Source organism: Anser anser, assembly GCF_964211835.1.
Source record: "Anser anser genome assembly, chromosome: 1".
NCBI lineage: Eukaryota > Metazoa > Chordata > Aves > Anseriformes > Anatidae > Anser > Anser anser.
The window spans coordinates 88,467,214-88,491,601 of NC_139720.1; the positions used below are offsets into that span (position 1 = coordinate 88,467,214).

The 24,388-nt window shown below is 35.9% G+C and overlaps 1 protein-coding gene across 15 annotated transcripts in view; it reads right to left on the bottom strand.

Moving 5' to 3' along the window:
- The window catches only part of EPHA6 (EPH receptor A6), a 575,874-nt gene that overhangs the window by 154,632 nt on the left and 396,854 nt on the right, over positions 1-24,388 (bottom strand). For 14 of the 15 annotated variants that reach the window (XR_014578284.1, XR_014578285.1, XM_083820701.1 and 11 more), the window contains one exon: positions 21,056-21,180. Coding sequence is in view for 13 of the 15 variants with exons in the window: in XM_083820701.1 (XP_083676827.1) it covers positions 21,056-21,180 (125 nt within the window). In the remaining 2 variants the exon portion in view is untranslated. Of the gene's footprint in view, positions 1-8,514; positions 9,893-21,055; positions 21,181-24,388 lie in introns of those variants that run through there. The other variant, XM_083820697.1, reaches the window with a different exon arrangement.

Genomic DNA, 24,388 nt, shown 5'->3' on the forward strand with positions numbered 1-24,388 from the left:
CACAAGACTTGAATTCACTTAGTAATGAAGCTGCTAAGTAAAGCGTGTATATTTCTACCCAAAGAGACTAAGTCTTTTAACAAAATCATATAATCATTAAGGTTGGAAAAGACCTCCAAGATTATCTGGTCCAACCATCACTCTACTACCAATGTCACCCAATAAACCATGTCCCTAAGCACCAGGTCCAACCTTTTCTTAAACACCCCCAGGGATGGTGATGCCACGACCTCCCTGGGCAACCCGTTCCAATGCCTGACTGCTCTTTCTGAGAAGAAATGTCTCCTCATTTCTAGCCTAAACCTCCTCTGGCTCAACTTGAGGCCATTCCCTCTAGTCCTATCACTAGTTATCTGCAAGAAGAGGCTGACCCCCAGCTCCCCACACCTTCCTTTCAGGTAGTTACAGAGAGCAATAAGGTCTCCCCTGAGCCTCCCCTTCTCCAGACTGAACACCCCCAGTTCCCTCAGCCGCTCCTCACAGGACCTGTGGTCCAGGCCCTTCACCAGCTTCGTAGCCCTTCTCTGGGCATGCTCCAGGGCCTTGATGCCCTTCTTGTAGTGTGGGGCCCAAAGCTGAACACAGTACTTAAGGTGCGGCTGCACCAGAGCTGAGTACAGGGGTATGATCACCTCCCTGCTCCTGCTGGCTACACTATTCCTGAGTTGGCTGTTGGCCTTCTTGGCCACCTGGGCACACTACCAGCTCATGTTCAGGAGAGCATCAACCAGCACCCCCAGATCCTTTTCCTCTGCACAGCTTTCTATCCAAGAATTAGGGGGAAAAAATAAACCAAACTAAAACAGAACGAAACAAAACAAAATAATAAAAAACTCACAAGCAATTTTGCACTATCCTAAGGCCACACTAAATTGTGTGACTGAAAAAGAAATCATTGGTATAGCCTTGTTTGTGATCCTACCTGTTAAATAATACAGTATCATTCCAAGACACTAATTTTACATTTCAGTCCAGGAAAAGACATGACAGGAAAGACTCTGGATATGTTCATTAATGCTTACGTAAATAGCACATGTTTGTTCTGTACAGATATTATTATGCTTCCATTCAAAGATTTAGCAAGCACTGTGTGCTCCATCCATCATCATCCAGACATAGCTGGGCAGAGGCTTTATACTCTGGGACACTCTGGAAATTTGTATTTAGGCTCCACAGCCTGTGAGGTAAGGAGGAAATTATCAGCTAAAGGATTTCACTGTACAAGCTAGTAGTTGACAGCCATTTCCTTTCCTCCGACCACCTTGCTGCTTGAAATCAAGTACAGAGCATTTAATACTTTACTCTTTTTTATGACTTGCTGGAATTCAGAAATGAAGTTTCAGAATATTTGGATGGAATTAGAAAAAGAAATAGGTTCTTTCAGAGGGGGATGAAAATGGAAATGTCAAAAATAGTGGAAACTCCCCAAGATCTGCTCAGATTTACTCTTGCAGAAGGTCAGTGTCAGCAACGAACTTCTGAAGAAAACAATCTGATCTATATCTGCTATGTTATATCTGTTATTACAGGCTAGCCACAGCATGTGTAGAATACAGCACTTGGGATATAGCTGTTTCCTAGCCAAGGATGTGGAACAGTTATCAAGTATAATTTCTTATTTCTAGTTGGTCAAAGACAATGAGTGTGACAAGGCCCGTGATGGCAACATTTAATCAAGACAGCTGATTAACAGTAATTTGTATCCATAAAAAAGGTTTTTTTTTTCTTTTCATTTTAGAAAGATCAGAAAGATGAATTTCCAGTCAATAAAGACAGCAATAACTATCACGAAGTTTACGCTGTTTCCTCACTGATTCACAGAAGACTGACAGACAAAGAGGTGCAAATGGAGTGGACTAGAAGAATAATTCTAGAACAGTTTTAAAGAATAAAATGCAGAACTTCCTTTGTATCAAAGAGGTCTGAAAACAGAGAGAACAAGACCACACAGGAGTTTAAAAAAACAGTGTTTCATGGTATTGTTTTAATTCTTCATGTTGATAACTTCATGTGTCAGAAATGTAAATGCTATTATTTTCCAAAATTTACTTACACTTATAGTGTTTCAAAGTCTCAGGCATAGCCAACAATATATCCGATAATTAAGGAACATTTTTTTTTCCTCTCTTGCTAATGATGGCTCAAGGGAAATGAAAATAAAAATGTTTCTGATAATTGAAATAGAAATATATCAATGTATGTTTGATATTGGAAGACATTGCTTTGTCTGCTAATTAATAGAAAATGTGTATTAGCTTCTGGGTTATTGCAGCATATATATAATATTACAGCCAGATTATTAAAAACCCATTGGATCCTGAAAATTGTGTAGAAAAGATTTAAAGTCACTTTTTCTTGTAAATCAGGAAACTTCCAAATTACAGCAAATGTGCCATTTTGTTACCCTTAGCATACACAAACAGTGAAGAAACACTAGCAGATACTTACCTTCAGACCCTGCAGATTAAAATCATCCAAATATTTTTTTCAGTTATTGGAACCTAATTTGTAAACATTATGTCTAGATTGATGCGGTTGCAATTTTTAGGGTGATGACAGTTGAAAGACATTTTAATGACTGACCACTCTTTCTATTTCTTTCATAAAAAGGCAAGAAGCTATTACATGTTTTTAGGCAGCCACAATATGGTATTGTAGATGGTGATGTTTGTAGCTCACATTTCATCATATTGTGTCATTCAGTGCTTTGTGCCATAAGAAAAAAATATGATAAATTATCTGTCAAGATAAACAACTTTTATAAAAATCACACTGACAAAATAGAAGAAATGGGGAAGGGTTTCACAGCGACATGCATTAGCTTTCAATTACTTTCACGTTGTGATTTTGGCAAAAAACTTCATTTCTCTCAACCATTTTCTTAAAAAAACAGTTCTCTTTCTTTTTCTGCCTTTTTTTTTCTTTTTCGTTTGGTGAATTTATTGTATTCTTCTCTTCTTAATTACAACAGCAAAGAACATTTTCCCTGCAAAAAAGCTTGATGTTAAGCCTCAATTTAAACTTAGGTTGTAAATTTGAAAGGATTTACGGACTGACAGCAATGAAGCTGTTAGTTCATGAAAAAGAATACAGTTTAGATGTTGTAAGTATTAAATCATGCTTCATAATGAGGTGTGGAAAATAGAGTACTAAGAACAGAATTCACTACTGAAAGAAGTATATTCATGGTACTCAACTGACCAGTAGTCATTTATGCCAATGACAAAGTTGTCTGTCTTTGAATGAAAGGAGGTTGTGGCCTTCTTCCAAAATAAGATTTACAGAAGGACAGATATAACAACCCCATGTGTATTTGGAACTAGCCAAATGACCTTACAGTTTAAGGCACTGCTGACAGTATATTGGATATTATTCAATTTTCTGTAGAGGAGAAAAGTGGATGAATTTATTAACTACTAGATGTTCTGACCAAGACACAGATTATTATTCTGTATCAGTCACATACTGCTGGAGTACAAAGAAATATTCTGCAATGTCTGTGAAAATGCAACTGAGACAGTAACTGCAATACCTACCACATTTCGTTGTGGAGGAATACACACACACACATCCTTCCTTCAATGTAGTGACCAGCAGTAGGAAGTTTGAGTTTACTAAAGAAATATTTTCCTTACTTGAAAAGGTGATGAAGTGCTCCATCAACATAACATGACCACTACGAATACAAGTTTAAGAGTTTTGCTTCTTAAAGAAAACATTAGGAAGCAGACAAGGTGTAGTCCAGCAAAATTTGCATTCACAGAATCACAGAATTGTAGGGGTTGGAAGGGACCTCAAGAGATCATCAGGTCCAACTGCCCTGCCAAAGCAGGTTCCCTAGAGCAGGTTGCCCAGGTAGGCGTCCAGATGGGGAATTCATGACATATTATTTTTTGTTCTATTTCATTTTGTTCCACTGAAATCATGGAGTATATTTTCCAGTCCTTTTGGAAAATTTCAGCTTCCATCAATCTCTGCTAATAACACTACCCAATACAGTATTAGGTAATCCTATCTGCAGTTTGTAACAGACGTACAGCTGTACTTGTGGAGACAGAAGTTACCAAGGATCAAGAATGACTTTGCCACTACTCTCTCCTCATGACAATGACAAGATTTGTAACCTACCTTGGAAGCCAGAGCTTTCCACAGAGAGAAGTTTAGGAGTAAACAGAAAGCTTTGACTCCCAAGGTTGGTCAACCTTCTGCCATGACCAGGGAGACTAAAGACAGTCTCAGAATAAAACACCTCAATTCCAATGTGTGGAGAAGTATGGGATGCTGTGTCTCATTCTTGCCACAGATAATATGTACTTGCTCTTGCATGGATTTGGGGTTCATAAACTGAATCTTAAACTGCAAGACTTGGATGTACTTCCTGGATGTTTAGGCATGCTTTTACCAGAACCTGATTTTATGTTGTGTCATAATTTAGACATGTATCAGCCATACATACTGTCATGTACCTTATTTTCCATGGAAAGGAAGCTTAGTTTTGTGGGCTAGAAGAAGCTACAGTGTGCTCTGTGATAGATAGACAGTGACAGGATCGGGATCACAGGAAATGCCAAGGACTACATCTGTTCTGTATTTACTGATAACTACAGAGGATTTGTACATAATCTGCAAAATGAAAGAATAGTTTCACTCATATAGCTGTATTTCCCATTGCATGTAAGTAGGAAGCAAACTGTTGGCCCTTACATATGGCTCAGGGTTCATATAAGACAGGAAATATGAGAAATGTTCTGATCCTTCACATTATTTTCAAACCAACATTGTGATCTTTAGATGGCACAGGATTTGTAAGAAGTAGTTTTGAGAACACAGGGGCTGATGGTTTAAGCATAAGCTAAACTAGTCTATCTAACAAAATATACTCTCACAACTACTAGTCAGAATCTGATATGAGGAAATTCTTAAGACCTCTTCCATAACCTACTGCAAATCTATCTTGGGAAAACCTGTTAATAAAACATAAATATAATCCATACAAGAGATATCAATGTTATTACACAACGTAATACAGAGCCTAGGACTATCCAAGTTAAACATAGAATTATAATATGAACTTTGAACATGTTTTTTTCTATTTCTAAGGAAATTGCATTTTTCTTGTTGTTTGTGTGATCCTTCTTGTCACTGGATTCTGTCGTGCTTCTGAGAGACAGTGTTCACAAATCCATGACAGTTTGGTCTGTTCATGAACACAAGCACTTTTCAGAATCAAACTCTTTCCTGTAGCGAACACTACTCAAGTATCTGAACACATATCTATCTTAAATTTGTATTTGGTTTTATTAACAAAATATTTTTTCAGATCTAAATACATTGGCTGACTGATTGGAATTTACAGTGGTGCTAATGGCTGAAGACTAGGGAAACTGATTTCATGGAGCAGCAGTATCAGAGTATAAAAAATAATGAAAAGTTTTCTGCTTTCATAATACATCAGAATAGCTGAATCTGTTCCATCAACATATGCTGTAACGAAATACTTCTATTGTATAATATCATCAGACTAAAAGATAGTTCTTCATTACACATCACTGAAAGAAGCTACTTTATTTATGAATGTTATATTCACTCAACACCCAGATGCACTACTATCATGATATTAGCATTTTTCTCATAAGCTCAAAAGAAAATATCATCATTCTGATGATATTTAAAACCTGCAAACAAACAGATAAACCTTCGTATATCACCCCTATCAGAACATGCTGCTCTCTCTTTTTCCCCCGCCTTATTTCAAAGGGCAATAGCACAGAAATGAAGACGTTGTGCACGTACATAAAGTAAAATACTGATAAAGACTGAACAAAATGTGAATACCTTTTATCAGTTTAGACTCCTACTGCTATCAAAGAATTTATATACGATTTTATGGGTGAGAAAAAAATATTACTGAAAATATATACTGCAAAGAAAAATTAATGGAAATAAAAGCTGAAATGTAGAATTTTGCTTTTCATGTTCAAGTAGCCTTTAAAAGATTAACTTTACCAGTAAAGTGCTGATAAAATGTCAGGCCCTTTCAGTCTAACATTTGTCACTATTAGTATTTAAGTAGTAAAGAGAAACACGGCTCTAATCAAAATAATATCAGTACTTAATTTAGCAATTGAAAAAGATAACCAAATATAATTTTATATCTTATAAAATATATAAAGTGAGCTCCAGGAATTACCACTCTCTTGCAGTTTACTCTGTGCCTAGCTAATTTTATGAATGACAATCAACGCATTCAGTTCATTGAATCCCATGAGTAACTGAGAAGCCTTCTTAAGTTGACACTGGTGGAAGGGTTTTCATAGGCCTCTGCCAGCTGAAAACACACTTGTTGCCTACCTACAACTTCCAAATGCATGTGTGCAGAAAGAATCCACAGGAACAACAATTGAATTTAGTATCAACTCTTTGCAAATAGATTTTCTGGATTATATCCATTGTCTTCTACCAAGAAAATTCTGTACTTAAGCCACACAATCCTCCTCAGCCTTTTTGGAGCACTATCATCTAAAAGGAGGAAATACTAATAGAGATTCAATCTATATGTCACAGAGACCAGGTCTTTCTCCTGTGCATTAAAGCACAATATCAAAGCTGAATAAGTACTGCATTAAAGTAAAGAAGATTCCGAATTCTGTGATTCAGACATTATGAATGTTTAAATAAAAGCACCAATAATAAAAAAGAATCTTTTATGAGACCATTTGTTCACATTTTTCTACTTTCCTGGATACATCAGTTTGAAGGATATACACAATGTAACCTACAGAGGAAGCATTATTATTTTAAAGGAATGGCCACAATTCTGGAAGCCGAGAACTTTCATTAACTGTAGCTCTGGGCCATCGTGAAAGGAAAACTCCTACTCCTTCCATAGTTTTCCCTTGGAAAAACCATGATGGCACGTAATTTCCTCTGAGCTCAACTGAACTTTAACGTTGCAATACATATTAGAATAAAACAGTAGGTGATTAGTAGGTATAGTCAAATGTGATTAATCAGTTCAAACAGAATCTGTTGCAGTCAAATAATAGCAAACTGTGGAATTGGTTACTACTGTCTGTGTTTTCTAAGACAAATATAGCCTCCATAGTTGTAATTTATGGAAATTGCCTGTGATTTGTCTCACAACAAACTTGTCTCCAATAATTCCCCCAAAATATGTTCTTTTTTTGCAGTGTGACTATTCCTATAAAATGATTTTGAAATGTTTATTGCCCCTAATCATATATTGCTTCTTATCTCACTTATATCACTGTAAAGAGGAGTAACCACATTAAAAATAGGAAAATTAACTACACATGGGAAACTCAAAATCTATCTTTGAAAGCTTATCTTTATAACATTTTGTACATGATTTTCTGTTAGGCTATTTTGACCTATAGTGTATCTCTTAACATGAATGCCAACAACAATATCTGGAAGATTTTAGAGAAGAGATTCATAGGTTCAAACGTGCTTCTGAACATTAATTACTATCTGATTACAGTATGATCAGCAGGATTAGGTAAAGCCTCATTGAAATATATAGAGAGATAAGAAAAATTACAATAATAGCAATAATAGTCAAAGATATCATTCACCTTCTTAAAAAAATGCTTGCTAAAAATGTTGTACCTTACAGTTCCAGCTGTCTAACAAACTTCGGGTAAATTTAAAAAAAGTGATTACAAGGCTGTGACAACCAATCTGACCTAAGAGGAAAACTCTGACAGGAAAAGGTGGGGCCATAAAGAAAATTGCAGGTGATTATAGTATTTGCTTCAGAGAGGAAACCTGCAGAATTTTAAAGCATCAGCCACTTCAGGCTGTAATCTTCTCCCTTCCCTTCTCAACCTCCCTTGTCATTAATCTGAGATGTAACAGTATGGGGAGCTGAAATACTAAAGTCTGCTTTATCTGTTTGGCCTTTCAGTATTTTATATTCTGATTGCCTGCCAGTCAGCTCATCACTTTCTCCATACATAATGTGAAGCTGTCAACTAGGAAAGGGGAAGAGCAGATAACCAATCATAAAGAAAATATGGAAAGGTCAAAACCCAGCCAAACCTCATTTTAATTGGATTATATACCTGGAAAGACAAAAATGAGTTAATGTGAGGTAAACCACACACACACACACACAAAAAAAAAAAGGGAAAATTAAGTGAGAAGAAGGGAGGATGCGGTGACTCTGCTACAGTTAACACTCCCACAAGCACAGTGAGGTGAGAGGTAGGAAGAGCAATGCTATGTGGTTTACATGGAGGGCCAAGCAGGAAAAGCAGGTGTGAAGGCAGCAGATAGGACACAGCTGATCATACTGACAAGGGGATTAAATTGAGAGGAATAAAAACAGGTCTATGCCTTAAGTTGGTGGTTGAACAAGGTGCAATCAGAATATAATAAAGGGAGCTGGGAAACATGACTTGAATTGTCAGATAATCTCAAACATTAAATTCCATCTTTCCAGCAGTTATGAACTACTTTGATAACATGTGTTTTCTAATTAAAAATATTTACCTGTGAAAACCTCTGCAACAGTGTCTTCAGTAGCCTTTCTAACTTAAGCATATAAAAATTTCAGCCTCTCCAGTTCTTCTTGAGTTTTTTTCTTATTTTTTTTTCATTCGTTCATTTATTTTTTATTTTTTTCTCTGCACTATCTTTTCTAGTTTGGAAAAAGCAAGCATGAACTTCCTTATTATTGGTGAAAATCAACTCAACTAGTGTTCAAAGAGTGGCTGTCATCTTTGGATAGTAAAGTAGTGTCCTCTGAGATAGCTAATGCTTAGCTTTGCTTTGTAATCAGATAATAAACCAGCTGACAAATAATGCTCGACAGGAAACAGATGCAATCCTTCAAAAATTTTAAGACTGGAAGCCTTCTGTGACTTTCTCTGCTGTGAGACAAGCCCACAGAACCACATACATACAGCCAGTAGGCTAACTGCCAAGTCATTCATTTGGTGTGTAAGATTTGTAGTTCAAGTTTCTGAATCAGGACCGGTATATGCCACTGTAGATTTGAGACACATATAAGAAATCTAAGTTCCTCTTCCCCATGCCTACCTGCAACACTGCCACCTCATCCCCCAAGCCCCGAGTCCAGCAATTTGCAGATTAGTGGGTTTCTTAATCAGCTAAATATACTTCATTATATTTTACAGCTCATGGTAGACTTTTCTTCCACAAATTTAATTATGTTTTTGAACCAATTTTACTAGAGACTTCCAAAACATCTTTAGGCAACAAGTTTAATTGTGAACTGTTTTTAAAAAAATAACTATCTTTAGTTTTGTTGTCTGCTTCCTGGTGATTTTGTTGAATATAGTATAGTTCCTCATCTATGAGAAATAGTGAATAACCATGAATATCAGTGATTTGTTCAGTCAAACCCAATATACTTCTGTAAATCATAGGCATTGTACTTCTAGTTAAAGATGGGAAGTAGGTGACTATATGATGACATTTTTAAATTGAAAATGCAAGACCTTGGAGGAAAGACAAAAAAAAGGGACAACCTATGTAATACAAAAAAAAAGACCACCCCAAAACTGAAATGTAAAAAGCAACAGTCCAGACACCTCCAGGTCCCTAAGCTGCTGAGATGTATGTCGGGTATTCTTCTAGCATTATCAGCATTGGTATAATTACAGTAATGCTGTACACACAAAACTGCAGCATTCCCCCACGGCAGTACCCAAACAAGTGGTTCCTCTATCTCATATTGAAGTGTGAAGACATTTTTGAAGTAAAGAATTCTCTTAGAACTGAAGTGAAAGTTCAATACAAAGGCAATGATTCAATTTTTTTCAGAAGATGATGGTGACTTCCTAAAATATGATGTTGCCAGTGCTCTATTTTTACGAAAAAAAAAAAAGACCAACATACTTTCAAAGCTGTGAAATACAATTCAATCTAGCAAGCCTAAAAATATAGTATAACACTGATAGTATAACATGCTACACAAAACTCAGCCAGCTTTAATGGTGTTGACAAAAAAATGTTTAATTTACCCAATTTCAGAACCCTTACAATGCCCACAGGTAGTTAGGTCCAGGGTTTGGATTAGGGCTCCTGTTATGTGGTGTATATTTTTTCCAGGTTTGTAAGAATTTTCCTTCACGGGAAAATTTTAATTGCTTTGTGTAGTGTATACATTTTTACAAATGCCCTTGTGAAGACTGCATACTGTATTAAAAACCTCTTGAAGCAACAAGCCTTTCCAACTCCTTTTAAAATGTATTTCAGCATCTTGGAGTGGGAGGACAGGTACAGTGACAGGGCTGATTTTAAGACTGGTTTGTGCCTAGGTAGAACCATCTACATAAATATCATCTTTTATTCCTAGAACAGCAGACTAATGTACAGTTTTCTGTTTCCCTTTGCTACTGTATATATTCCTACCTACAAGAAAAAAATGGCAGCTACGGAAAAGAGTCCTAGTGATACGTAACAGCTTGAAAAAAGCCATGTTTAAAGCGAAACTATCCATAGCTGTTGATTTGCTTTATAGACACACAAAAGAGAGCTATTAATTGTGGTTCAGTGTTACTAACAATACTATCCCTTTTATTTAAGTAAGCAAATTACCTACTTTTATAGATAGAATTGATTCAGATTGCTATTGTGAAGATGGAGTAAACGACTGAAGTCAATAGAACTAATTTAAATCCACATGAATGTTACATTTCACATGATAACTTTGCGTGTGTGTGTGTGTGTGTATGAAGTTCTTTGGGACAACTGTTTTCTTCTCCAGAGAAAATCAGGACTTACAAGTTCAGAATAATGCTGAAAACAGTAATATATATTTCAACACCACTCAACCAAAATCACTTTTGATTCCAAAATACAAACTCTGACACTAACTAAAGTTTGAATTTAATCATTCCAATAAAAGTGATAAATGAGAGGCAAGAGGAAACCTGCTGATCTCTATATCGGTACAACCCTGAGATTGTGTAGCATGTGTCATTATGCAAAGCTCTTCAGATATGAATTTGTCAATAGATATCGAAATTCAGTGAAATATTACGTTCTTTGTGTATTAGTGAGTATGTGCATTTTTTTTACCTGTACACATGCAGACAGCAAACATCTGTCTTGTAATGTTAACTTAAAAGGGCTGAATTCATCTCTGGAATCATGACTATATTGCTCATGCTGGCATTACATCAAAAGTAGTATTTAATTAATAATTTAACCAATTAATATAATTTATGTATTATATTAATTAATATAATTTGTATATTAAAACACATGATAATTTAATTAATTAATATACAAATTATTTAAATTAATGTTTTCTTCAAACACCTCAGTGAGTTAATAGAGGAGTATATGGCAAATACTGAAGTCTTTTTCCGACTAGTTTAACATAAATTTTGAAGGATGAAGCAAACAATCTAACAGGTAAACTAAAATGCTGATCTTCCACTTTCAAAACAAAGAAAATTTTGTTTCTATTTTTGCATCACAGAAGCGTCCATTTCCAATTTAACTAACTGCATCTAAAACAGTATTTTTTGAGTTGGTAAACCACAAAATTTTTAATCTGAAAAAAACGTAAGGACAGGTACAGACCATACTTTTTTAAAGAAGAAGTCTCAATCACTAAAGAATTGCTATTCTGATAATATAATACACTAGTACTTCTGGCAGTATATACAAGAAAACCAGATAGTTTTTGCAAGGTCATTGCAAATACAAGATGCATCAACCTGGTGAAGTTCCTACAGCAACATAAATGTTTTTATGAGCAGCAGGTGAATTCCTGCAAAATACTCTAAAGCTATTAACAGCTTGGTAAGGAGTACATAATAATAGGTTGTTAACTCAGCTTCCCTGACAAGAACATCAAGAAAGGGCACTTTGAAACTATTAATACTAGTACATTAAAAAATAAAAAATGAAAAGATTTTTCCGCATTACATTTCTTTAAGTCAAAAAAAAAAACCAACCCACAAACATTCATGATTTTATTGAAGTACAAAACTTACAAAACTACCTGTGAATTACTAAACGATATACCTTTTCTAAGAATAAGAGTTGGCTAAAGAAATCACACTTCTGAATGAAAGGCTTGCCTATGTGCATTTTCAGTCACAACAAAAACAATTTAGCACAACTTTTATTTAGTACAACTGTAAAAGGCTTATAATAATATTAAACACAGAAAATAATATGGTTTATTCCATCAAAATAGAATGGGTCTCCTTAAAAGAGTTTCCTTTTACTCTTTGGATTTTCCTCTCTTCTCCCAGCCTGACTAATTCAGGGACATCATTACTTTAAATAAAAAAGTTTGTCTACATTATGTAGTCTGTGGCTTTGGTGTGGAAAAAAAAAAAGAAAAGTGGAAAACTAATAACAATCTTTCCTTCTGCATGGTTAGGGTGCAGTTGCTATGCAGCTTTAGATGAAAAAAAGGAAGAAAAAAGTCACATCCTCTATTATCTCCAAAAAAGAATACATGCCTTTTCAGCTCTATTTCCCCAAATATCTCCTAAATGCATCAAGGAGAGCAGGAAAAAACTATAAGTGAAATAATACCTTGTACTGGAACATTCCTTCATTTAGACAAAGTTATTACCTTAGCCATGTCTCAAAGTACATATCTTGTTGATTTATTCTGGGAATTCATGTTTATGGTTGGGAACAAGCAATTTTTGTAAAGTACATATTTTATGTATTATTAAAACACTGACCAAGCTTCAGTTTTTGAAATAGTTCTGGCTCACAGAGACTTTCAGGAACTTTTAAGGTAGTTCTTATTTTAAGAAAGTCTAAAGGAAACTTTCTGACATATTTTAGAGCAATGGGTATCTAGGCATTATATTTAACATATATAAGGAAATTAATATTGACTAGATAGTCATTTAGCAGTCACCTTAGTTATACTTAAGACCACTGCTCACAAAAATCATCTTTCTTTTTGTAAAAATAGGTCAAAGTTTCAAACCCAAAGTCTGACACTTGAATGTGTGCTAAGGTACCTGAAAAAGTTAAAACTCTCATTAACTTCAGGTATTACAAAAACTTACTGGAACTACACTCAAAGGTGAACACACTGAAACTGGGTAATAATACAACAACAATAATATTTTGAGTGCAGTCTCTTATTTGTTACTTCCAGATTAAACATGTTATATGTGTTACCATTTCCTTCTGTGCAATTGATATGTTGACTCTGAAAAGACATTCCTTTTTTACAACACATTCATCAATATCATCTCAAGTTTGATCTCCAGAGTGAGCTGAACTTTACTGCACTATAAAATATGAGGATCTTCTGATTTTTTGAGCTCACCTAATCACATGCTTAAAATTAACTCTTGATTGCTGTGGTTTACATTATTATGTAAAAATTAAATATGTAATATATTATTTAATTTAAATTTTATAAATTATTTTAAAACTTTTTTTTTTTAAAGTTCAACTGCTGAATAGCTAGAAAAAAACATTGAATAATACCTTTTTTCTTCAGGAACCAACCTCTATTATTGGTGGATTTAGTTTCCTTAGCTTTCTCTGATGTATGGAACTAGTGGGGTATTAAGTTTGTTGTCTTGATAGTTTGTAATGGTTGTATGCAGTAGTTTGCATACCTCTCATGCCTGTATCTTTGAAAGAGTTTGAAAATGATTAATTCAAAACCATTAATGCACTTCTACATTTGTGCAGCTCTTCTATAGCAGTTACTGAAATACGTATTGTGCACACAATTTTCCTTGGGGAAGATGGTATTGGCTACAGACAAAAACACAAGGTCAGCAGCGACTGAACTATGTTTTTTTAATCAAATCTACTAGGGTTGCTTAAACAGCATCATATTTCTTGTCAAGATTTTTTGTTTCATCAGGAATGACAATAGTAATAGCTCCGTAGGCTACTTTATTATTAAATACAAATGGTGAGAAGCTAGCTCTAAGTAACTGAAGAAAACTATTGGAAGACTGGCCAAACCAGACAGCTAATGGAGCTGCCCTAGCTTACCACTTCTTTGGTAAACCCTTTGCAGTACCTAATTGATATTTAGAGGCAAGATTTCTTTTTCTCCTAATAGTAATTATATCAGTGTCATTAATAATGGCTGTTGCAAGGACCTTAGGTTCCTTCCCAAAGGCAAAAATTATATCTGGGCAGAGTCTCTTAATTATTCACTCTCATTTTATACAGTTTGGAGACCTATTTTTTTCTCTTTTTAGAATCCTTCAGCCTTTCACAGTTCTTCCCTTGGGAAACTAGGTTAATAACAGCAGAATAGCAAAACTGAGAAGCTTGTTTAACATCACTTATTATGCTAAAATAAGCTAGGAGATTTCGTTTTAATGATTATCTCCCAAAGCACATTTGTAGTGATTATTTTTTAAAAACATTTGCCAGACATGGTTCATTTCCCAGGAGCTCTGAACAGCCAGGAATGCCAGAAGTGCTCCATGGAGCTCTGTGGGCTCACAGCAACATGCTGATCTGCTCCTGCTGCTTCGGTCAAACAGTAGGGTTTGTTTAGTACTACTGTCCAAAAGCTCTTAATATCCAAATTACTCAGTGCTCTCATTTTTACAAGAACGTGCTGAAGATATAACAAAAATGCAGTGTTTCATGGCCCCTACATTTCTTGCTTCTGTTAATTTCTGGAACACTTTACTTACAGGCAGCAGATTGCTACTTATCCCTCAACTAATTCCAATAATTTAAAAAAAATTACAGGAGCAAATTTTTCATTTTAAAAAAGAACAATTAGCATAAGGCTAAGAACTGCTCAGCTGACCATTCAATACTAACACTGTAGTATTCACTATTTTATAATGAGTATACATTTTAAAAAACTTACTGACTGGTCAGACACCTGAAGGGATCATATGCTCATCGCTGTTGTTATAAGCCTTTTCCTGTTCCCTAACCCTGTCACCGATATTTATAAAACTTAGTCAGAAAGCTTGCAACAGCACCAAGCACACTATGGCATGCCTAGCAATAATAAAAGAATATGCCTAGAGAAAGAAACAGTACATGCTAGCAATGCTGACACAACAGCACCAACTGAGATATGCCTGCTCCTGAACAATGTGACACAGTCCGCTGATTTTGTTTCACCTTCCCAAAATGTCACCCAGAAATTGTCTTAACTACATGATGTACTTCTTATAAAAACTGTCTGTCTTGACTAATGAAAATAGGTGGCTCCTTCTCCTTGAGGTTAGGACTCCAGCTGATACTTGAGTAGGGCCAGGTTTGGGGGCAGAGGGGAAAAAAGGAGAGAAAAGAAGCATGATGTACATATTGCCTGAGCAGAGCCGAATTCATCTAAAGAAAAGGATGACAAAATGTCTCCTTTGCTAAATCCACACAGCAACATCTGTTGTCCTAAACAGTGATGAGTCACACACCCTAAACTGGCAATTCACACGGGAGAAAAAACTGAAATGAAACAACTCGGGCACGTGGGCAAAAGCGAGTGTGGCACGTCTCCAGGGCTCCCAGCAACATGCTACTGCTGTGCCAGTCATCAGAGTGGCACTGAGCAGAACACCAGACTCTCTGTTCCTCAAAAAAATGTAGAAAAAATAGCAAAGGTATCATTTCATACCTTTCTACGTACATCGAGTGCCATATCTTTTTGCTGTCAGAACACATAGTATGTAATATATGGTACATATGTTTTATGGCTTTGAAATAATATGGTGCATGTATTTCTGGACAGATATATTTGCTTTAAACAGCAAAATATTATTGTAGGCATACAATTCTGCAAGAGTAAATTATTTCCTCGTTTAAAATTTTCCACATTAATTTTTGTAAAAATAATTCTGTCTTTTAAGATTTGTTACACGTTGATGTGCTCAAATCTTCACATTATTCCTATCAAGTCAATTTCCTCAAACTCTCTTATGTATTTTCATACTCAAATTCAGGATGCTTCATTTCAATTCATACTAATAAATATTCAAACAAATAGCAGTGTTTGCTTTAATATCAGAATTTAAGAGTGAGCATCACTCCTCATAGAAGTTAATTAAATACAGCTGTAGATTGATAGAAAAATTAAAAAGGTCATATTCCTTTCCAATTCTTTAAATCTGGTACTTTATCTACCTGCTTCATCAGCTCTTCATCTCTTTTTAAAATCTCATTGGGAAACTAATTTCCCCCTTGTCTCTACTACTTGGTTATTTTCTCTCCTTTATTTATTAATTCAACGCTAAATAAGAGTGGAGCAGAGGAAAAGTCATATCTGACATCCTACATATCTTGTCTACTCACTGTCATATAGACGTGGGTTAAAATTTTTATGTGAAAACTGCCTGTAAGTTACAAATCGAATCTGCCAACAAAATGAAGCATCTTATCAAAGGGATTTGGCTTTAGTGCAAATTTCACCAATGGACAAGAAAGCAAAGAAACATCAGCCAGTCTTTACATCCTGCATCCTGCTCCAGAAGATGCTTTCTATTTGGAGATGTCATTGCAATGCCTTGGATATTGCTTGGATGAATCCTATAAAATCTCTTCCCTACAGACCGACTTTATCAGCTAATTATATATTACCTCGTAACAGAAAATATAATCCAGCTGGTGTATTTGGGCCATATGGGAGAATTTAAAACTTAATATAGTTTCTGATATGTGTACAGCTTGGTATGCTTAACACAGCTCTCAGGGAACATTAATTTTTGATGATTAACTTTGAGAGTTTGGGTGGAAAAGGGGAGGAATAAGCATTTTCCAGTTCAGCTGCACCACCTGAAGTGCAGTTGGTATGGTTTATATCCACTGCGTACTGCGTTTCCTTTCCCATGAGAGAATTCCTACAGAAGGACTCAGCTTCACTGCAAGGCTGTGGCAAGGTCATATCAGCCTTCATCTGACTTGAGCATGCAACCTTTGTAGAGGTGATCAGATTATGATGCCCTGGAATCTTTCAAATGGTAAAAGTTTTAGTCAATGTCTGAGTAATAGTGTTAAAGTATAAAGAAAAAAATTGATTTCTGTTAGCAAGGAAACAGAGATTATATTGATATCTGGAGTTTGATTTTTGAAGGGAAAGACAACAATGCCTATGAAAGATTTTTTTCTTCTAAAAGTACTTTCCTGTTTGTGGAAGATATTAAAGATAAAATAGAATGGACAAATATAGACTGTAGAACAGGGTAGACATCCTGTAGCAAGAGAGATAACTTGCAAATGTTTAGTATCTGTGAAGACTACAAAGGTCTTTGAAGAAATGCTTTTCAGAGTACATCTTAGATCTCTAAGGTCAAACGCTTAATGGATTCTTTGTGTGCTGCAGTAAAGACTCACTTATTGTCTAAGGTGACAAATGTTGCTAACTGTAACTTTTTCAGAATGATTCCAAATCTACTGGAAATAAGATATTTCAACTACAAAGCCTCAACATGCACTATTACTTTAGGATCATATTCTCTCTCTCTCTCGGTATACCATGTAACTATGCAACAGAAAACTTCTGGTCTTCACTGTGCCAGAAACCCATAGCATCTTGGACTAAATTTCTTAGAATTTTTGTTTACTTCGCAGGCCAAGTCAGCTCTCAAATTATGTCGAAGGTCACCTTATGTTCCCTACATTTTTGGCTGAAAAGCTGCAGAACAGAGTGACCCCTTGTCAGCCAACCCCGCAAACATGTATGAGTGTATTCCTAAAAAAAGAAACAAAAAATATGTAGGATACATATAGAACTGGCTTACAACTAAGTTTTGCTATTTTCTCAAGATTTTCATTTTTAGGGACTGACAAAGGCAAACAATATTTTGTTAAAGTTATGAGTATTTTGCAGCAATTCGCTGAAGAAATGAAGCTCATATGGAAGAAGGTGCTTTAAAGCAGTCAAATTACTGAGCTCTTTATTATATTTTTGAATGAATGTATGGCTTCCATACTTGTAGCTTGTTGATAACTTCTCTATTTTATTTCTCTATTACTTGGAAGCACCTTTCTCAGAAGATGAGAAACTATTTTTCACAAAGAGATTAGAAGCTTGATCTTTCCATGGTTCTCTGTGTGCAACTTGTATCACACAAGACTGCAAATATAACTTTCATGCAGATCAAGCACAGTCTAGCCTTATTCCCTTGTTCTGCTTGTTCTGGATATGCATGGAAGGATGCTTCTGTATTCCATGTTCACCACCACTACTTTATCCTACTTATAAAATCATTGGAAACAGTCCAATTTTGTGGAGTGCTCACAGTATTTTATTACATGGCCACTGGACTTCTGTAAGTTTACAGATCTTTCATGAAACCATGGAAGCACATGGCAAGAAATGACTTCCATTTACAAGCTGCAGAATTCCTACTGGTTCTAATTAAAAGAAAGCATGCTTCCCTAGGGTCCCCAGTGTCTTCTTCATAATTTTGCAAATGTCACCAAGGAATCTTATAAGAAATAGATGTTCATAGTTATAAAAATTTTAAATCCTGAAGGGTTCTTCAGAGTTTCTCAAAGTTAAGAAACCGACACAACCTGTTGAGACCAGAATAGTGTTTGTATTTGTAATAGTGTTTGAGTGTTTGTATTTAATGGAAACATTCAGTTTCTTATATTGTATGTTAGAACGAAACCTCTTATCTTTTCTAACAGAAATGACAGGTAAAAAAGGATAGAGATAGGACTGCAAAATCTGTTTCTTTTTACTGATTCTTTTGTATAACAGTACCTAATGCGAATGGACACTACTTTGTTCATTTTTACTGTTTCCTTAAGACATTAAGAATTTTTCCGAGCTTTTAATATTTAACTTGTTTTTGAGCTTTGTCTCAACTTTTTATTCTCCAGAAGAGGATTGTCTCTGTGGTAGATTCATACTAAATTTGGTTAAATTATTTTCCTTTTATCACATTTCTTTTAATTTTGCAACACCATCCCTATTTTTGTCACTTCTGATAATAGGAATGGTGATATTTTCCCCTTTTAGGGTCATTAGGAAGCCTGAAAGATTACGCTTGCTGTATCTACCCCTGACATTACACAAACTGTGCTGTTTAATATGTGGAGTTTCAAGGTGAAGAAGAAGGAATTTGTTAAAGTTCATGTTAATATTTTCTGACTTTGAGGTAGACACTCTCCCTCTTTTTTTTCAATGTACAAATCCCATTTGCATTTGGCCACTATACTTACCCAGCAGTATAGTTGTAATGTATGCTTCTTCAGCAATATTTAAATATAATTAAAGTGGTATAAAATCACATTTTGTAATTTAATACTGCAAATCAACAGAGCATTTTGCAGTACGAGATTATTTATCTCTCTAGAATCTGGTCTTCAAGAGAGCTGTTGCAAATCTGTCACATAGCTATTCTTCTGCTCAAATAAGTGGCTTTGTTACTGTTAGGTGCTGGAGTGTTTTTCTCTCATTCCACCTATTACATAGCACTGACTGAGAGCATATATGTTCTAAGTTAACAACAAAAAGTGTACTGGAGAGCTATGCATGTAGTCCAGTTAGTGACTTAGGGAGAAAATAATCCCTGTACAACAGTACTGGAAGATGCCAGCAGTGCATTTATCTCCCCACACCTAAGAGGGAAGAGAAGTTAACAGTTGAAAGATACTCCTTATGCATTACAAAAGGTGAAAATAGAAAATGGTTCTTTTTTTTTTTTTTTTTTGTAGAAACAGACAGGAGCAGTTAAAAGTATATATATCACAGGGCCATGAAGCCTGTTTCTCTAGTCTTGTATAATGGACAGGACTTACCAATATGTAGATCTCTAAGAAGAGCTATTTGCCTTGTCACTCAGTATTGACAGATATTGGCAGATGATCTATTGATAAAAGATTTTTATAAATGTGAGCTTCATAATTTAACATCCATATGAATGGTTTTGGATATTTGTTCCCATATAATTGAATAAAAACTTGCTATTTCTCTATTTTAATTCACTTGGTTATTATTTTAATAGAAATAAACAAAAAAGGGCAGTGCTAGTCATAGTGTAGTTTACTATGGTAATGGATCAAAACTTGAAAGAGTTCCATCAGTGTAGGAAAATAAAGTTCGTTGCTTGACTGCCAAATATTCTAAACAAACTGTTTTCTCCCTCTAGCTATACTATTTAGATTACTTGGATTTTCCCCAGTTTACCCTTTTTTCCTGCATTATTAAAGCTGCATAATCTCAATAGAGAAGGGCAGCCAAGGAAGGAAATTCTGATATTTACAGAGCCTATCATCCCTAAATCTGTCTTTCATGCCTTGGCTTATATTACTGTTCTTTGTGGTCTTCTCACTTACCCATTAGTTCCATTGTGACTTTTAGATGGGGACAAAGAAACAGCAAGAACTGATTTAGCAGATTACTGTGTAAGATATGCACATCAAGAAATTCCTTCCTATGTTTCAAGGAATAAAGACATTGATTTGCACTAAATTTTTACACCAGTGCTAGGCCCTGTAGCTAACTGGAAACGATGAAATGTTCTGTGCTTTGGGAAAAGCAGGCTTCAGATTATGCTTTCGTAGGACATGCTGTCTGTTACCTTGTACCTTTTCCTGTAATGCACGTTGTTGCCTACTTTTATGTGAAATACCGTAATTTTGACAGGATGCCAGAAATGTGACATAAATGCCATGCAGTCTCTATCTCTTGTAACCCTCTAAATGAGGCTAATGAACTCTATCATTTAAGCACAGGTTATCGCTAAATAATAGCACAAAATGAAATTAAATTGATGTTTACCTTAGATGTATTTTTTCGGTGCCACTCCAATGTAAAGCTTTTACAGTTTATACATCAAAACATTCTCAATCATACAATCAATTATCCATGTTCATAATTGCTGCTACTATGAGACAGGTATATCTACTCCCTGACTGCTGCTCTATTTGGTTCTGACATGAAACAAGACATTCATAAACAAGTGAGAAGTGCAACAACAAAAATCTGTACAAATTCCAACAAAAAAAGTCTACTTATAAAGCATTGTATATGGGATCAAGTGAAAAGTTTAAAATATTTTTTTTAAATACAAAAATAACGAAACATATTGATCTTTAGGAACTGAGTTGGGGTGATGCTGTAAGTGTGACCTACTTTCTCATAGTACTTGATCTCGTAGTCCAGAATGGCTCCATGGGGAAAATCCGGCTCTTGCCAGGAGAGGGCAATGCTGTTTTGGGAAGCCCAGTCCTTCCTTACCATACCTATCAAGGAGGGTGCTGAAAGGGAAAAGGATAACTAAGGGTTAAAGACGAAGCACACGGTTTATCCTTTCATCCCACTGTCTTAGGATACCAACCCGTGGTAACTTTGAGTGACCTCCAGGCAGAAAAGCATGACAGATGGCGATTCTCAGGGAAACCATATAACCTGGAATTAACATTGCAAGTACACACCAGTAACTCCTTCGTTAAAGTGCAGACCAGCTTCTGAGAAATGGCTATATACAAAAATACAGAAATGGCTTTTCTGTCGTTCCCAGAAAAAGGGGCCCGTGCCAGTCCCCACCGCTGGCTGTGCACAACCAGGATGCGCTGCTGGCTCTGAGGACATCATGTCCGGAGCAGAGCCGTGTTTCAGAAACAGTAAATTCAAAACTCAGGATACTATCCTTTAAATGTCGTAGCTCAGCTGTGTAAAACATCCATTTGATTTACCCCTTGGGGTAAAATAATGTGACACAACTTAAAAGAGATGCAACATATTCTGTTTCTGCTGGCTGGGCTGACAGAAGCAAGAGTGTTTCAGCCCATCAGGGAAGTGGCTGTGTGTACGTAACACGCAGCTTGTTCGAGGAGGCCAGGGGCAGGGACACAGTTACAGGCAAGCCATGGCAGCAAAAGTGCCCCAAGCCTACCTGAAGCAATTGACAGTGTAGGTCTGTGGCAGTGCGGCGAGCAGGAACTGCTTCCAGCAGCTTATGGAAGGGGCCTGACAGGGGTGGATGCACCCAAGAGCCAAACTATCTCACTGTGGGGCTAAGTGATTTTAAGAATTGGATTTGCTGCCCTTTTGGAGAAGAAGGATCAGCGCCTTCTATGTAATAATGTCAAATGGTGCAAAAATTCAATTCTGGAAAACTCTTTGCTTATTTTATTAATGTGGTCAAGTATGGCGAAGAAAGCCTAGTATTCTCCAGACACTAAAGCTGTTATACTTGTATTGACATGCAGCTTTCCCAAATGTCACAACAAAACCAATCACATTGTTCAACAGTCTTGAAGACAACTGAGAAAGTTGAACAAACCAGCTCTCAAACAGCACATCCGAGTTCTGCCAACTTCCTGAGGTTGTCTCCCACAAAAAAGGTGCTTCCAGTGGTTCACAGCTTTCCCTATTTGTCATTCAAGTAACATATACCACTTTATTACACACCCTCCCCCATTCCTCTCTTTTATGAATCTTACTTAACCTCTTGTAAGCTCCTAAGGAACTGTCTCCTAAAAATAACATGCTTTTATGACTTCAGGTTTTATCTTTTGGATGAAGGAGTCTCCCTAGGAAAATAAAATAAGAATCTGCATCTAGTCACAAAATTCTGCACCTTTGTTTTCTTTCCTGTAAATATTTCAGGAAGTTTAAGAGGTGAAAACAATCAATAAACTCTAGAAAGCAAACAAACACTAAAGAAAACAAAACTGATTGTTTTCCTTTGAAAGAAGGGAAGCTCTACACACAAACATGCATAGAACAATCTCGTCTGTGATAGTGAGAGAAAATAAGCTTCTATCCACTTTCAGCCCTCCCTGTGGATAACTATTGTGTGGTGTAACAATCCAGTCCACTTCGATGTAAAAAAAGCCAACAGCCCAACACATGATACTGAATGAAAAAAAAAACGAACACCTACTAACAATGATATTAAGTGGATAAAATAGCTTACACAAGAAACTTTCCCACACCTGTACTTATGCCATTTTAACCACAGGTCTGATGCAAGGGAATGAGCGAAAAAAAAAAAGAAAAAAAAAAAGAATTCCTGCCTTGCCAAATAAAGGATTAATGTATCTATCAGGAAGTCCTTAAACAGTATAATGGAAGTAGAAACAAATAAATAAAAAGCGTTCATAAATTCTGGGCAAAAATGTTATCCCTGGGTACGTATAAATACTCCCTCAGTTAAAATGATATTTTTGTTCTTGAAAATCTAGGGTGAAGCTGAGCTCTAGTAATATTACTCTGGGGTAAAATCAGCTACTCCAAGCAGGGAAAAAAGACCAGTCTGTTTAAAGGAAATCACGAGGTAGCAAAAATGGTTTTGTACTTGTAAAACACTGATGAAGGACCTATGAGGGCAATTCCTCATATACATTTGTTTATTGTTTGTTGTTTTGAGTCATTCACTGGCATCAAGATGTGATTTAGAGGTGGAGTATAAGGGAGCTTTGCAGATTTGTCTGATACACCCTGTGTGCGTGCTCATGCCTGAGGGACCTCAGCTGGGCCACCTTCCTCAGCATACCGTGGCTTCATCACACTATGTTGTGGGTTCATTAATCCAATAACCAAATCCTTGCAAAAACATCCAGTTTGATTAGAGAAAGCACCAGGTTAAAATGCAAATATAATTATACTCATGGTCTTTCTAGGCTTTTCAAAATATGAACCACTGGTATTACACTTCTTCAGATTATGACCTAACCTTTGTATGCTTTTCATACGCACTGCATGTGGTGCATTTTTCTTTGGGTTCTGATTTAAAAACTTATATGACAATTTAAGTTTGTATTCAGCCTGAGTTCACTGCAGTGACTCTTCCATTTGAGCAAATGCATGTCATAACACAGTCTTGGTGCAACAGAAGATCAGCTCAAACACTATCAGAAGCAGCCCATGTCTTCTCCCCAGGAAACAACTCAGTAGCAAAGTAATGGAAGAAAATTACTTCAGCCCTCTTGTAAACCAGCGCTGCTTGACCTGCACTTGAAACCAAAAATCCCATGCAGCAAGGCTCATGTCACACCTGTACCACAGTGCCATCAAAATGTGAAGGTATGTACATAAGGCTCTGAATACAAGAAGAATAATTTTGTTTGTACTAGGGTACTGAGCAAAAATTAGGACTTTTTCTTTTCTCTTTTTTTTTTCCTCAAAAAAAAAAAAAGCCTCAAGACTCATCATTAACTATTTCTTAAATGTCCAGAAGGATGATCCTACTATTTGTCACACACAGATTATCTATTCACATCTCAGAGGCAATAAGTACTTAGAAAAAGAAAAGGATTCCAGTCAGAAAGTTATTGTATGAAGAAATGGGCAAATAAGACTAAGTAATTAAAAGCCGCAGCTAGCTCAGTTTCTATTTCTTTAGTTCTTGTGAAGTGGTTTTAAAAACAATACTTTCTATGGAGAAATTTCAGCTTCTTATATGAGTTGCTCACTAGAGCAGAAGTTATTTAGACCCTAAAGATCCTACCCATTTATTGT